The sequence below is a fragment of the Lonchura striata genome, chromosome 17, assembly GCF_046129695.1.
Source record: "Lonchura striata isolate bLonStr1 chromosome 17, bLonStr1.mat, whole genome shotgun sequence".
Taxonomy (NCBI): domain Eukaryota; kingdom Metazoa; phylum Chordata; class Aves; order Passeriformes; family Estrildidae; genus Lonchura; species Lonchura striata.
This window is the reverse complement of record NC_134619.1, coordinates 5,744,072-5,760,431: the sequence shown is the minus strand read 5'-3', so window position 1 is coordinate 5,760,431 and position 16,360 is coordinate 5,744,072. Positions and strand designations below refer to the sequence as shown.

The window sequence follows — 16,360 nt, the reverse complement described above, 5'->3', positions numbered from 1 at the left end:
GCTGGTGGGGAAAAAAATCTCCACAGTGTTTATTACCCTGGTCTAGACCCATTTATTCTTATGTGATTCAGTTCAACACCCGCTTCCCTGGACCAAGCTCCACCTCCAAGATAACAAGTGTTCAGGAATTACCACGTCTAAACAGATATATAAAAGCTGGGCTTCTTTTCTGGGTCTCTTCTTGTCTTTGGGTGAAACTCTGCCCTGTTGATGTCAGTTGGAAACTGCTGTTGACTTTACTGGGAGCAAGGATTATATTGTCTTCTGGAGAAATACAAACAGTTACCTTCAGAGCCATTAACAGAAGAAGGAGAGAAATCTCTGGTCAATAATAAGCTAAGCCTAGGAAAATAAAAATGCAGTTCTCTGTCACCTTGGAAAGATCAACATCATTTGTCATGTGGTGTTTATTCAGCAGAACAACAACTGCATTTGTGCTTTTGAAGGGAAATGAAAGGGGAAAGTAGCAGGAGGGGGAATGGGGGAGATCTGAGCACAGGAATGTACTGCCACTCCAGCCTGCTATCATTAAACCACATCAGAACTTCATAATCATGGTGTTTAATTAAACAACAGAGGCATGGGTTTATGCATTAATAATGAGGCCTAGCACTTTAGCATGTCAGGCTAAATACAGTTTTAAATTAATAATGTAGCACCACGGCATTAGTGAGAAAATGAAATCTTATTAACAACTTAATAAAGTCCCTTATTTGCTAAAGTTCCAGCTCTGAGGGAACCGTATTATAGCAAAGCATTTGCATCCCTTAAGGGGGCAGATGGGAGGAGGTGCTGCTTTCTCACACCCTCCGTAATTCCATTATATATAGCTCCCATAGTCACTAAATATTGCCTGGTGTCTGCCAAATGATGCCTTATGGTGCTTCTAAACCTGGGTGTGACATGCTGGGTAATCTGCAGACACTCTTTTTAGACACCCAGGAAGGACATGCCTCCCTTTTTTCTGGAGAGCCTGCAGGGGATGGATGGAGTACTGCCCACCAGACCAGTGCTCTGCAGGCTTTTGTGGATGTTCCTCTCAGGGCCAGGACTGCAAACACTGCTCAGTTAAAGACAAGGCACTGAAGCACAGAGAGGAGCTGAGAGCATGAGGAATAACAGAAAACAATGATTTCCCCTGGCTTCCAGGGTTTGGAGCCATCAGCTGATCCCTCACAACAGCCTCTATAAGCATTCTGGAGATGCTCAGTTTAGGGTGTTTTATTTTCAGGACAGACTGAGGGTGTGCATGGTGAGGTATTCCAGCTCTGCTGATAGGAGCTACTATTGAAGCTACAGAAGCTCCAGCAATTTATAACCAGGGTTTCACAAGCTTTTAGCTTCTTGATTCTCACTGATTCACAGACCTGGGCCACCTCAGGCACACAGTGAATTGGTAAAAGACTAAAGACTGGGGCCCCATCTGCTCAGCCCTGCAGCAGAATCTGAAGTCCAAGGCCAGGTTTCCACTTGTTGATGTGTTTGACACAGATTTACCTACCAAATTCCCTTAAACCCAGAGAAACAGCTCAGTATCTCTGTCATCCAAGTGCTGTGTCTTCCTCCACAGGCTTAAAGTTCCATCTGAGCTGGCTTTGCTGAGGAAACAAAGAACAGGCTGCAGGGCCATAATGAAATGAGTGATGGGGGGACAAGATCCAAAGTCAATGAGCTGACTTGAAATAGCTGAGCATCAAGGCCATGGAGAACTGACAGCAGCAAAGCCACAACCAGCCACAGCCACGGCCACAAAATTCAAGAGAGATCATTAAAAAAGATTAATAGAGACAGGAGCAGACATGGTATATCCAGCTATGAGTCTATCAAAGAAGGGTATCTTTGGGATATAAAACACTTATCAGACCTCTTGTGCAGCTTGAAAATTATTGAATTAGGATGGAAATCAGCCAGCAACATCACTGACTGTTGAAGACAGGATTGGAGAAAAGCAGTGGGTCAAATCCTATCTTTGGTTGTGCTCATGACACCATAGAGCTATTTCCTGTTCCTTCCCCTTCTGTCTGCATTCCCTAATTTTCTTCTGAATTTGTTGGACAATAAGTAACCTCTTAGAGTGCTGGAAGAGCATATGAATGATTTGGGTAAGACCCTAACAATTCCCCTTCTCATGATTACAAGTCGCCTGAAAAGGAATGGCCTTCCATATTCCATAGAAGAAATTCCATTTCAAATTTAATTTGCATTTTCCATTATCCCATATCTTGCTACAGAAAAAAAAAATACTGATCTTGCAAGAAATTGGACATGGGATTCTCATTGTGCCCTTTTTTTGTCTCAGTTAGTGCCCAGTTTGATGGAATGAGGAATGATCAGTGGAGCAGATTTCCTTGTGTGCACTGGGAGCCCTGACCTGCATGCAGAACCTGCTCATCCATTCACCTCCTCCTGCAGACACCCAGGGAATGTGGGTTCCACTTGGAAACCACAGAGTTCATGGCAAGAAGGAGCTTATGCACTCTTAGTGCAAATGAAACGTCTAGGACATAAAAATCACCTTGGTGTGCCTTGTCTTCCATCTCTGTTAAATTATAAATAGAAACCTAATGGAACTGAGCATGACTGCAGGATGCAGTGCAAGTGAAGGCAGAGCAGACCTGTGTGCTCCCTCTTACTTCATCATCAGTGAGTAAATGGGTCACTGGTGAATGAAATCTAAGTAAATCTCCATCCCTTTTTTATTCTGTCTTTATCCTCAACCTACTGCAATGAGATATAGCTCAAAATCACACACCCCTGCTACACAACACTAAATAGAAACATTACAAATTATCTCATCAAACCGCCTTATGTTTCTACTCTGAGTTCAAGAAAACTTCAGCAAATAAAGTTTTTCATTCTAGAAATCCTTCATTTGGTTTTTAATTGTGCAGTGGGATGTCTTGGGATCTGGTCTTTTTCTCCCCCTTTTTTTAAATTTTCTATTTATTAATATTTAATCTCTGCACAGTGCAGAGGAAAATCATTTCTGCAATAACATCAGAATGTGAGGGTTAGAAATCAATAGCCAAGCTCTCACAAGACACATTCAATCCCTTCTTAATCCATTTTCAACTGCTCCCTTGCCTTATTAGAACAGCCAAGTTTTCCCTCACTCATTAGGTTGGGATATTCACATTGCAGGAGGGAACTGAAAGCTCCCAGAGAAGCACAAACCTCTGGAAATGCAGGAAAGAGAACAAAGCATTTTTGTTTGGGGCAGAAACCTGGATATCATGCTGTACCCAAAACCCTGCTTTAAAAACTTTCTGATTGACAGCCTGTCCCCATTTCCCTGAATTGTGGCACATCCTGCATCCACTGGCAGCCCCGAGCCACTGGAACATCTTTCCCTTTTTGATTTCCTTCAGGGCCATCTGTCACACCCAGCTCTCCCAAGCACCTCAAGCATCACCTCCTCTTCTCCTGGATCAGTTCTGCAGAGGTGTGAGAGCCAAACAAGCACTGTCAGTGGGAGAAGCCAGAAAGTCAGTGAGCAGGAGAATCCCCTTCACCTTAGTGCCTCAAAGGTTTCAGTATATGACAACATGGGCTTGTTTTGTGGGCTTGAGCACAGACACCAAACCCATGGCTGCCAGTCCGACCATGGACCACCTTGGCCAAGCCACACCATGACTACACAGAGCTTTCATCTCTGAACAGCCAGCCCACGCCTTCCTTCTGCACCCTGCTGCTTCCATCAACACTTTCTTCTTGGCAAACCAAACACCTTCCCATGGGTATCCTGCAGTCCCCAGCTTCCCCCAGCACTCGGTTTTATTTCATTGAAGGAAGGCAACACCTTTGCTTGCACTCCAAGGGGGTAGCTGGGGTCCCTGTCACTGCCTTCTCTTCAGCAGTTGCATGTTCTGGGATGAAGTTCTGCATAAGAGAATTCAAGCTTTCCCTGAAAACACCTGCTGACTCCTCTCTGTGCAGGGCTCAGTAGCTGTACATCCTTTCCCTCAGCAGCAGCAATAATGAGGGCTGTTCAGTTCTTAGAGGGTATAGCCAGAGCTAAGGATCGTTCATGCACTTCTGGCTGCCATAAAGAACTTTGTCCTCATGCTGGTGGTCTCAGGAGACCGGGTAGGAGGAACAGGAGAAGGAGACTGGGACGGGAGCAGCAAGAGCTGCTTTAAACATCCTGTATCCTTCTGCTAGACTGAAGCAGAGCCAGATGGGGAAGGGAGGATGATGTGCCCTTGTTCTCCTCGGGGCAGGGGCTCCTGTGACCTCCCCGGCAGCACATCCGAGGCTGGCTGGGGGTGCCTGTCCCTCCTGCCCAGCCCTGCGAGCCCTTCCCTGCGGCACCCTCCCAGCCCGGCTCATGCAGGAAGAGACTTTGCCAGCAGAGGGAACTGCAGACCGGATAATCGCTCCTTCCCCGCTGAAACACTCACCAAAACCCGTAGCCACGCTGAGTCTCTCCTCACTTACCTGGGAAAGATGTTTCAGACTCCTCTGCCGCTGCTCTTTACCAACTTGCTGCTGGTTGGTTTGGTTGTTGAGAGCTTTCTGTCTAAGGGGACAGCTAAAGAAATCCATTCAAGTAACAAACCAATTGAAAACTCTCTGTTTACTGTATTTTTTAAAAAAATAATACTAATCCTGCAAATCCCTATAGCTATCTTCTTGCTGCCATCTAGTGAAGGGGAAAAAGTATGACTTGAGTGACATAAGCAGAGCAAAACCTATCCCAGAGGCTTGTACTTGTTAAACAAACTCTAACTTTGAATAAACTGTTTCAAAACAAGCTTTAAAGTTGCATGAAGATTTCCCTTTTGCAAGTCTCCTTCATCAAATGCCCTCCTAGGTCCTTGAATGGACGACTGCTGGTGAAAGCCTGACTTTGTCATCACTTTGAAGAATAATCCAAGTGACCATTTTGTTGTACTGAAACTCTTCATACTGCTCTTAAAAGCTGTAGGAATTGTGGTGGTCCTTGCAGGATCAGTAATGGAAGCTTTCACTGCCTTTTATATCACCATGAATGCACAATTACTGCAAGAGGACCACAAGCACAAGTTCTACAGACACCTAATTTCTCAGGCAAGGTTTTATCAGCAGAATCAAACTCCTTGTTAGGACCTAAGTGAGCTGCAGGACTGAGAATAGGAGTCTTATATTCAGAGTGCTGTGCCTCAGCCATAAGATATTCCTTCCCTTGGATAAAATTGGTACGTTCCTGCATGTCTCAGGAATTTTTGGGAGGAAAGCCTCAGCTGTGTGATAGACAAGTGACAAACAGGGAGTCAGCAGAAACACAAACACTTCAGCAGCTCCAGTTCCTGACATGCTTCCATGACCTCTGGCCAGTCCAGACCTGTGGTTTTGGCACACACCTGCCAGAGTGAGCTCTGCCTGCTTTCCCCACCTTGAGTTTTTATCTCTGCCCACCAGACAGCCAGACCTAGCACAGTATTGCCATTGCTTGTGCTTTTCCTACACAGCTCTTTCTTGCTGGTTTCCTGCTGTTACACACAGGGGATGAAATATTCACCCACCACTTCCAGCAGTTCCCGGGAGCTTCCAGCAGAGCAACTCCGCTCATCCCACCACCTTCTGTACCCACAGAAAATGATCCAGGCACACATTTTAATGCTTGAACACCTCTTTGCTTTCCACCCTCCTCGTGTTTGTCTGGATAGAAGATCCAAACTCTGCCGTGCTTGCAGCAGTGGGCAGGGCTGTATTTCCCGGTATCCACAGCACAGGAGTGGGATCGCACCGAGACCCCAGCGCGCTCCTGCCTCTCACTGAGCCACTCAGCCTCGGGGGTCGCCTCGGAATTTGCAGCGCTTTGCCCTCCTCTGGCTCGACGCCGAGGACCGGGTGGGTGCCGGGGGCCGGGGGTGCCCGCTCCCCTCCGGTGGTCGCTAGATGTCAGCACGGGACCGCCGGCCCGGCCCCGGGGACAGACAGACCCGGGACAGACAGACCGACCGCTCCCGGAGGGACAGACAGACCCGGGACACACAGACCCGGGACAGACAGACCCGGGACAGACAGACCGACCGCTCCCGGAGGGACAGACAGACCCGGGACACACAGACCCGGGACAGACAGACCCGGGACACACAGACCCGGGACAGACAGACCCGGGACAGACAGACCGACCGCTCCCGGAGGGACAGACAGACCCGGGACACACAGACCCGGGACAGACAGACCCGGGACACACAGACCCGGGACAGACAGACCGACCGCTCCCGGAGGGACAGACAGACCCGGGACACACAGACCCGGGACAGACAGACCCGGGACAGACAGACCGACCGCTCCCGGAGGGACAGACAGACCCGGGACACACAGACCCGAGACAGACAGACCCGGGACAGACAGACCGACCGCTCCCGGAGGGACAGACAGACCCGGGACACACAGACCCGGGACAGGCAGACCCGGGACAGACAGACCCGGGACAGACAGACCGCACCGCTCCGGGAGCGACAGACACACCCGAGACAGACAGACCCGGGACAGACAGACCGCACCGCTCCGGGAGCGACAGACACACCCGAGACAGATACACCCGGGACAGACAGACCGACCGCTCCCGGAGGGACAGACAGACCCGGGACACACAGACCCGGGAAAGACAGACCGACCGCTCCCGGGAGGGACATGCAGGGAATGCAGTAACCAAATCATTGATGCTGCCGGTTATTTATGAAATGTTTGATACTTGAAAGAGTCTTACTGAAGGTATGGGTCCTGCCCTGAGAAACTTTCAATGCCTGCTATAATCACAGCAATTATAATCTGCTATTAATTATTAAATATTTACAACAAGTTTTGAGTATGTAAAAAACTGGAAGAAATAAATCCCACTTTAAAGCTGGTAAGTACTTAACAACATGTGATAGATTTATTTCCCACTGAATATGTCCTTTTTTTTCCCCAAAGCACTTGGAAACAATTTCGTTTCCTGCCATGGTCTTCCACATGAGTTACTCCTTTCTGCTATATTTTTTTTGTCTTCCTTTTTTTTTTTTTTTTTTTCTTTTTTCTTTTTTCTTTTTTATGTTATAGTCCAACACATCAAAATCTAAATTCCTGTTTCTCAATTTTCAGTGAGAAACCAGGTTGAGTATTTTCAAAGATGCCTATTAACTGCTGCAATTTGAGGGAGAAGTCCAAAGCAAATTCTTCCATGTGCACTTTTTGGTAGCACATTAAACTCAAATAAATTTCAGATTCATACAGGCTCCAAATTATTTCTCTCAGCTGTGTCTTTTGCAATTACATACAAAGCATCAAATCTTCCTGCTCTGTTCTCCTGTAGCTGATGCACCTCCCAAGCTACCATTCAGTGCTGAAATAACCCTTGAAGAACTAATCTGTTTAATAAACCATGGGAAAGCCTGTGTGAGAAGTGTTTGCTTCTAATTTTCAGCCCACTTAGACTCACATGACATTCTTAGAAAGCTGGCAGTACTTGCATCATGTCTTTACAACCAGAATTCCTGAAACTTTATAACACCACTGGTCCTTCTCATTGCAAGATCTGAACACATTACCAAAAAAGTAAATCATTTCTAGCAGGGGACAAGCCTGCTTTTAACATTTCCTCTACATCTGTCTAATGGGAATTACTTATGCCAGTGATGATACTCTGGTAACTCTTTCCATTTGTCTGTTACGACTTGGAGTGTGGGACTGACTCCAGAGATGAGAAGAAGTCACGCTGTGCTCACTTGCATTTGAAAGTCACAGTGGATATATAGTGTCACCATGAATATATAGAGTGATCTGTCCCAGGAGTAGCTAAGTGGTTCAATTCTCATAAAACAATTAAGTTACTAAAATCAGTAATTGGTCTTCATGGTTGGATAAGCCTGATAAGGGGAGCAAAAGGGAGATGTGACCATATTGTAACATTCAAACACTGGAGGTGAGGTAAGAGAACTTCAGTGGAAAGTATGATGGACAAACCTGCTGCACACTCTGATGCCAGGCTCGGACAGAGCTCCACTCCTCCAAAAAGCAGAAGCACAACTTCCCAGATGTGCACTCAGAGCAGGGGAACAGCCTCGTTCAGGCAGCAGCTCTGCTAGCACGGCTGGGGTGAACGTGTCACTGTTCATCCCGGCTCTCCTGCCTCTGGTGTGGAGAAGGGAGGGAGACAAGCTCATCATTTCACGTTAGCAAACAGCACACAGGGAGCTGATGGGAAGGGGAGAAGCCAACTGCACTTCAGAGAGGGCCTGAGAAAAACAAACCACATTCTGGAAAAAGCCTCTCGTCACCACAACACCCAGGCTGTTTACTACAGCAGATAAACTGCCAGGTGCATCTGCAGCAACTGGTTGCATCTGCCTGCAGGCAATATCCACCTGCTCACATCTACGTGTCACTGCACAGGATTCGGGATTCATCCCATCCTTCCCAAGCAGACCCGGCACATGTCATGCATGGAGAAAGCCAGGAATGCCCTTATGCACTCTGTAAAACAAACCTCAGTAATATGAACCAGCCTCCAAACTCTAGAAAAGAAAGAAATTGGGATCTCTTTCCGTTGCAATTAAAGTTTAGTCCATCGTTATCATCTTGCTGCAGGAATGTGGAACTAAAAAGTCCTGATTGTCCTTCTCCATGGAGCTCCACCTTTGCCAGTGGTTGCCTCAGATTCTCTTCGAGGTTCCTCCATGGGTCAGATGCCAGCAGTCACAGTGATGATTCCTCCCACCCTGCAGGCCATGGTGTGCTTGTTTCCTGTGCCAGTGTCACGCTCTGTTGCTGGTACCCACAGCTGGGGAGGATGCAGAGTCCCTTCAGAGAAGGGCTGGGTCATCATGGATCTAAACTTTTCCTGCCACATGGAAGGGAGGAACACTGTGAGCCCCTGAAGAAAATGGGGCTAGACAGGGCATTTGCCTGGGAAATGTCCCTGCACAAAAAGTGCCTTGTCTGTCAACCCCACCTAAAGCACCATGACTCCGGGTGTGCCCTGGTGCTTCCCTGAGCTTCCAGCATCCAGGGTCAGCGAGTTAGACAGAAGGGAAGGGAAGGGAAGGGAAGGGAAGGGAAGGGAAGGGAAGGGAAGGGAAGGGAAGGGAAGGGAAGGGAAGGGAAGGGAAGGGAAGGGAAGGGAAGGGAAGGGAAGGGAAGGGAAGGGAAGGGAAGGGAAGGGAAGGGAAGGGAAGGGAAGGGAAGGGAAGGGAAGGGAAGGGAAGGGAAGGGAAGGGAAGGGAAGGGAAGGGAAGGGAAGGGAAGGGAAGGGAAGGGAAGGGAAGGGAAGGGAAGGGAAGGGAAGGGAAGGGAAGGGGGCTGCCCTGCGATTGGCGGCGGCTGTCCCCGCGGCCCCTGTCGGCGATATAAGTGCGGCGGGGCCGTTCCGCGCTCACTGCCCGCCCCCAGCCCGGGCGCAGCGCCGAGCGGAGCGGAGCGGCGGGGCCGCCTCCTCCTCCTCCTCAGCGCCCAGGCAGCGGCGGCCGAGCGGGACTCCCGGCCATGGCTGAGCTCAAGTCGCTGGGCAGCGAGGCGTACCTGGCGCTGGCCCCGGGCTACGGACCCTCGGCTTTCGCCTACGGGGCGGTGCGCGGGGGCGCCGAGGGCCCGCGGGGCGCCTACGCGGGGGGCGGCGGGGCGGACTTCCACGGCGGGGCCATGGGCAAGTCGGCGGAGAGCAGCGGCGAGCAGAGCGGCGACGAGGAGGACGGCTTCGAGGCGGGCGTGAAGGGCGGCGCGGGCTTCGAGCGAGAGGGGAAGCTGAAGGGGGGAGCCCTGGGCAAGAAGCCCAAGGAGCAGCGCTCGCTGCGCCTCAGCATCAACGCGCGGGAGCGGCGGCGGATGCACGACCTGAACGACGCGCTGGACGGGCTGCGCTCCGTCATCCCCTACGCCCACAGCCCCTCGGTGCGGAAACTCTCCAAAATCGCCACGCTGCTCCTGGCCAAGAACTACATCCTCATGCAGGCGCAGGCCCTGGAGGAGATGCGGCGGCTGGTGGCTTACCTGAACCAGGGCCAGGCGCTGAGCGCCCCGCTGCCCGCCACCCTCAACCCCTTCGGACAGTCGCCCGTGTACCCCTTCGGCGGCGCGGCCGTGCCCGGCTGCCCCGAGAAATGCACTGCCTTCACAGGAGCCGCCTCCGCCCTCTGCAAACACTGTAACGACAAGCCCTGACTGCTGCCTTCTTCGGGCTTTTCCTTTCTTTTCGGTATTTTTTGGGGTTTGGTTGTTTGGGGCTTTTTTTATTTGGTTTGGTTGGTTGTTCGTTGTTTTTTTTTTGTTTGTTTGTTTTGTTTTTGGGTTTTTTAGGGGGTTTTTTTGGGTTTTTTTTATTTTTTTTTTTCTGTGCACTTTTCTTTCCACTGCCATCAGCCCTGCCTTCCTTCCATCAGTTAAGTCCGGGTTTTCTTTTTTGTTCTTCTCTTACATACCCCCCCCCCCCCGCCCCTTCCCCATTTGGAAATATTTGGCAGTTCACGTGGACACCCCCCCCAAAAAACATCCACTTTCTGCTTTATTTAGTTCCCCCCTCACATTCAACTTCATCTGTAGAGTTCTTTCCTTCCCAGCCTGTCAGTGGATTGTGAGCGTAATGTTGCTTTTCGCTTGCTCTGAGCTACAAAGTTTTTGAGCAGTTTTGAAACAGAACTATAGAAAAACAGAGAGGGAGAGAGATCTGGAAATGGAAACTTGAGTGAATTTGCTTTGGCATGATCGACCTGTTAAAAGTAGATTAAAAGGAGGAAGGGGAAGCAAAATCCAGCTGCAAACTATGCAATGTTTCAGAATCATGGGTGGGGAGGGGGTTCTGTGTAGCCAGATGGGTTTGGACTGCACCCGCAAATCCAAATGGAAATCATTTGGGCAGAGCTCACGGGAGGGGGGAAGTCCAGTACTCTTGCTAAAACAATTGATGCTTCAAAGTAAGATGCTTTTTTTTTTTTTTCTCTCTTAAAAAAATTAACCCGTTCTTGGACTGAGAGGAACCTGTGATTGTATGCTAATGCTTGCTGTTTGCCTGTTTCTCAGCTTGGTTAAATTTTCCAGATGATTTTCCAAAGTCGTTGCTCATCATGATAAACAAAGCAAAAGGTGACTTACCATATTTATGTATTTATAATAAATAAAATACATGAATAACCACTTTCTCTGTCCTACATGTCTCTAAAATCAGCTGGCAGTCCCTGCAAAACCCCTGCTGGAGTCAGGTAAAGCAGAAATGGATGCGGCAGGAGCAGCTGTGTGAACTTAGGGGAATGATCAGAATACTTGGAGAAAACTCGTGGATATTCATCTCCTTATCAGCAGGGATTTGCATTTTTTTCTCCAGTTTCTCCTGATTCATGAGCACACAAAAAAAACGTTGCTTATGTCTGACTCTGAGTTAAGCAGGCAGGGGTTTAGGTTGTGTATTCTGACACTTGCTGGGGAATGCTGTGCCCTGAAAGTGGTGTATTAACTGGGGTTATTGTAACAGCGAGCTTAGCTCTGAGCACCCCCATGGAAAACACGGCAGGGATGGAAATCACCTAAAAACTCTGCTTATCCCTTGGGCTGGTTTTCTCTTCTATCTACAGCTTGACCCTAGATCTACATCTGGGGCTTGGCACACTTAATATCATGACTGAGCTAACGATCTCTTGCCAAAATTGACTGTGCTTGTACAAAGTTACAAAGTCTGTCTCATGCTGGCGGAGTTCTCCGTGTCGCTTGTGTTGGGTTACTTTGGTTTTCTGGTTTACATTGTTCAACGCTTTGGTGCCTTGTATTCTTCACTAGTAATAATAATAATAATAATCATAATAATAATCATAATAATAATCATAATAATAATAATAGAGGTTCATTCAGTGCTTTCTGTTTGGGTTGGAAATACTCACCCAGTGTCAGAGCAACCATGTAAACTGGTACAGTCGCAGCCTCGGGGGCTCGAGCTGTCCGTGGCCATTTGTGTTAGGAGTGGGGTGTAACTATTTAAGGTTATTAAACCAATTTCCATGCCTGTCGCTAGTGTTATGCTAATTTGAAAAGGACTGCCATCCCTCTGAAGCGCTTGTCCATGGCACTTAATTTTAATTAATACATTTCCAAAAGACTTTTTGTGTTTGGAAAACGAAGTGTGTGATTAAGCCTTATTCATAAAGACATATGTTTAAAACTGGTTCCTGCTCATTTCCATTTTTATATCTTCATTTCTTTCCTGTAATTAAAAAAAAAAGGAAAAAGAATAGAGTAGTTTTACAGAACAATTAATCTCTTGTACCTTTTTCTGTAAAAGAAAATTTTGAAAATACTCTTAAAGTATGTCTGATGAAGCAAAATCAAAAAAAAAACCCTACTGAAGCAAAAATGACTGGAAACTGCAGATCAGCAAAGGTCACTCAAAATTTTGCAGACTGAGTTGTTGCTAGGAAATATTTGGGGGTGGGGGGAAAGGGCCAGTTAAACAGAGAATTATAATTTTTAAGTAGATGTATGTTGCTTCTGGTTAAAATTAAAGAAGATTGAGAATATTTAAATGGAGATTAGCTTAACTGTTCATTTTTCACCAAAACTAAAATAGATGGAGAATAAAGTATTTAACAGCTTAATATTTAATTTGAGTTTGGTTTAGTTAAAGACTTAAGGCTAAAAATAATGGAATTTGTAATTGCTTCTTTGTCAAATAATTATGGCCCAAAAAAGAAGTTTTACTAATTTCAGAGCAGAAAAACTCTTCACAATCTGAGACAAGCTATTTTTGGAATTGTGGGGTTTAGTACCATGATTGTTTTAAATCTCTTCCTTGCTCATAGTATCATACCTACCTAGAATCCTAAAATTCTACCTTCGGAGAGTCCTTGAAATATTTAGAAAGCTCTTCAAGAGCCCGCTTGGAATTCAATTATATCAGGAGGCTAAGTAAGGACTTTCAAATAGAAAACACCTGCATTAAACTTTTTTTGTTTTCGAAAGGAAAAATAGCAAGTTTGACTATTTAAGTGCTATTAAAAGCCAGGTGTTAGAAACAAGTGCAGAATTTATCAAAACAATACTAAAGGCAATTAACCTTAAAGTACAACAGTTTCCATTCAACGGGAAAAAGAAGACGAATTGTAACTTTTCCTGCCACAAACAATATTAAACTCAAAAGAAAGTTGGCCAACTTCTCAGGTAATCTGGAAGTTCAGTGCTGTGAGCTGCTTCTGTCCCCCTGGACTTGCAGGAATTCACTGGTGCTGGGGTGGAGCCCATTCTGAGTTTCCCAGGGCAGGAAGGCATCTGCTCGGGGTGATCCACACTGTGCTGAGCTGCTGCTGAAACTGCTACCAAGTGAAAGCCTAATTCTCCTCAAAGATTATTTTGTTGAGAGGGGGATAAACGTGCAGCTGAACATTGCATTTGTGTGTGGGAAGCATCAGTGCTGGCCTTGCAGATGTGTGTGCTTATCCTGAGGATGAAGTCCTGTACTTGTCATTTGTTTTTCCCTTTCTCTGGCATATTTTGTGTACCATGTAAGGTTTTAAGTGTCTCCATCCATTTGGTGTTTCAGAGAATATGAAGGGAGGTCTTGAGAAAAACTGAAGATTTTTTTTCCTTCTCAAATGTTCCTGTTATGATGCCTGCTCTTTTTTATTTCCCCAAGAAGGATTTATTGTGTATGCTCAGATGGAACTGAAATACAGATCATGTGTTCTAATGTACTTATTATCCTGATTTGTTCATACTTGGAAGAAAACATAATGCCAACTTTTAATTAAATATAATATATTGTTTTCTAACCTCACTTAGTTTTTCCTTGAACTCCAAGGCTGAGCAGCAAGAAGTGTCAGAAGGAGGAAATGCTGCTTCTCTGTCTGTTGTGTTTTTTAACTTGTGTAATTCATGTCACTAAAATGATGGTTTTACTAAGAAATAGATATAATGTCACTAATAGGGGATTGGAAGCTGCTGTCAGCTTGCACTGCACCAGCTCAGGTTTAACATGAGCAGTCTTGAGCCTGCCAGGTAAAATTTTCTTTAATCAAATACAGGGAAGCAACAGGTTTGAAGAAGGTGGGCTCAGAAGGCAGCTGTCTACCTGATACCAGCAGAAAGTTGAATCAGTTGGAGTTTCTGGAAAGAAATGTGAGAATCGTGAAGCTTTCCTTGTCCTTTGATCCATATCACTGATTTTTGTGGCATTCTCTTACAATACTTGAATATTGCTGCACACTAATCTTGTTTCCAAGACATTAGAAAGTGATTGCTTTCTGTTCTCAGATAATTTTTCTGGTGTTTATCTTTACATATACATTTCTATAATTTCCATTTTATAAGAGCATTAGACTTTTTCGGGATGCAATGAACATAGGGCCCAACCCTGGTTTTGCAAATTGGCGGCGTTGATGATAATGGTGACAGCGAGACAGAGCTTGGCACTCTGGGGCACAGCGCTGCTTTCTGACCCAACCTTTAAGAGGCTTCAGAGGCCCAGAAAAATGTGTACAATATTTATACCTTTATTATATCAGCCTTGTAACATGTGTAAAGTGTAGGGCATGGTGGATAAATGCCTCACTTAAAAGATTTCATGGCTTTTCAGCCTGAACTGCGCATCGACAGCGAGAGTCGCAGCACGTCCCGCCAGGCTGAGTCCTCACAGGCAGCAAGCTTCCAGCCCAGTTTCCCACAGCTGGAATTGTTTAGTTTACAATTTAGGAGAACAAAACCGTGTTTCACTCCCACAGCATTGTGCTCATCAAGTGTGCTCCTTGAGTGGACTCTTGGAAACAAGAGGTTGCACGTTGCAGCGTCACTGAAATTTGTTTTACCTGTGCTTTTTCCAGTGCCATGTGAGTTATCAGCAGAGAAATCATTGCTTTGATCTGAATCAGTGAAAGTGCTTCTAAAGAATGTTAAAATACACCAACCAATATTTTCAATATTCAAAACTGCTTTTATATTGTTCTCTGTCTTTTGATAGGATTTTGATTAGTATTGCACAGTAGAAAAGTTGGGGGGGTTTGTTTTCACTAATCCTGATTAAGGCTAGAAAAGACTCTTGATTACAGTAATTTTCATAATGTAAATTTGTTTGTGATATGTCTTTCGTCTTTAATCCCCTTTGGCCTTCCATTCGAAGGGAGATGAAAATTTCAGGGATTTGTAACATCTAAATCAGTCATTCCATGAATGTTTCTCAGTCAGTTTTTCTCCTACCTGAAATAAAACATACCTAAATGGGTATGTAACATATTTTGTGGCCAGATTAGAAATACATTTGCATGTGGCTTTTGTGGGAAAATAGCTTAATATTGAGCACTTTCTCTTTACAATAAAGTATATGTGCATAAGAGAAAATGGAACCAATTATAGAAACCAATATTATATTTGAGATCTTTGCCATTCTTTCAGATGTTTTGCAGTAGGATTTTCACCAAGAACTCTATATAATCTTTCCATAATCAAAATTCACTTTAATTCTTTTGGCCATTACCCCAAATTCTTCTTTCTATTTGTATTTATGAATACAAACAGTTTTTAAATTATCCATTTAATTTTTAAGTAGTCTTAGCTTCATTTGACAATAGTAAAATTTGAGCTAATATTTATTCCTAAAACACTGAAGAGTTTTGAGCATAATCCTCATATTTCTTTAAGGCCAAACACATTAATCTTAAGTATTAGCATTAGAATTAACTAATGTATAGAGATATTTAGTCAGGTTAATTCAGGGTGAAAATAAAGGGGTTTATTTATTTTTTTTTTTTTTTTTGCTATGCTTAAGGCAGTGAAATTTGCAGAACAAAGACTTGCAGAAGACAAACCACAAGTACTTAAGCTCTTGCAACACAGAGGAGGGGAGCCTGCTGCTTTTCGAACTCCTTGCCCTCGTGAAGCAGCTCAAATATATCTATATTTAAATTATTTAACAGCTTATTTTAATTTCTAAGTCTTCCAATTCATCAGTGATTCATGTTCATTAAAATCTGCTCCGTTAATGCCACTTGTATTTGCTCAGTTCCTCTTCCCCCACGCTAACATTGATGTTCTGTGTGTATCGATACGGAATTGCACTGTGAATATAACCCAACCTTCCTCAGATACCAATGGGGGAAAAAAAAACCTATCTGCTCTTTTGCCTTAAGTATTTCAAAGGGAAAAACATGGCTGAGCAAAAAAACATCACCCCAGCTTTTCCTCCAAGCCCACTTTTGTCTAAAGTAATGAGGCCATAGTCAGTTGGCTCCAAAGAGCGCTGTGATTTAGTGTGACGTACAGTGAATCATTGCAGATCCATTCGGACTGCATTCGTTATTTTAATGAGGTGCAGGCAAATCTGTTTTTTGGCCGCAAACCTTAAGATGCAAGCATAATGTGAAATGGTTGTTGATTGCCACAAGGCAACTGACATTATGGATTTTTATCGCCATCATTATGCACT

The 16,360-nt window shown here is 45.4% G+C and overlaps 1 protein-coding gene across 1 annotated transcript; it reads left to right on the top strand.

Moving 5' to 3' along the window:
* Window positions 1–9,365: 9,365 nt before the first annotated feature.
* BHLHE23 (basic helix-loop-helix family member e23) lies at window positions 9,366–10,267 on the top strand. Its single transcript, XM_021553558.2, has one exon. The coding sequence runs from the start codon at window positions 9,454–9,456 to the stop codon at window positions 10,126–10,128; it is 675 nt and encodes a 224-aa protein (XP_021409233.1). The 5' UTR covers window positions 9,366–9,453; the 3' UTR covers window positions 10,129–10,267.
* Window positions 10,268–16,360: the final 6,093 nt, after the last annotated feature.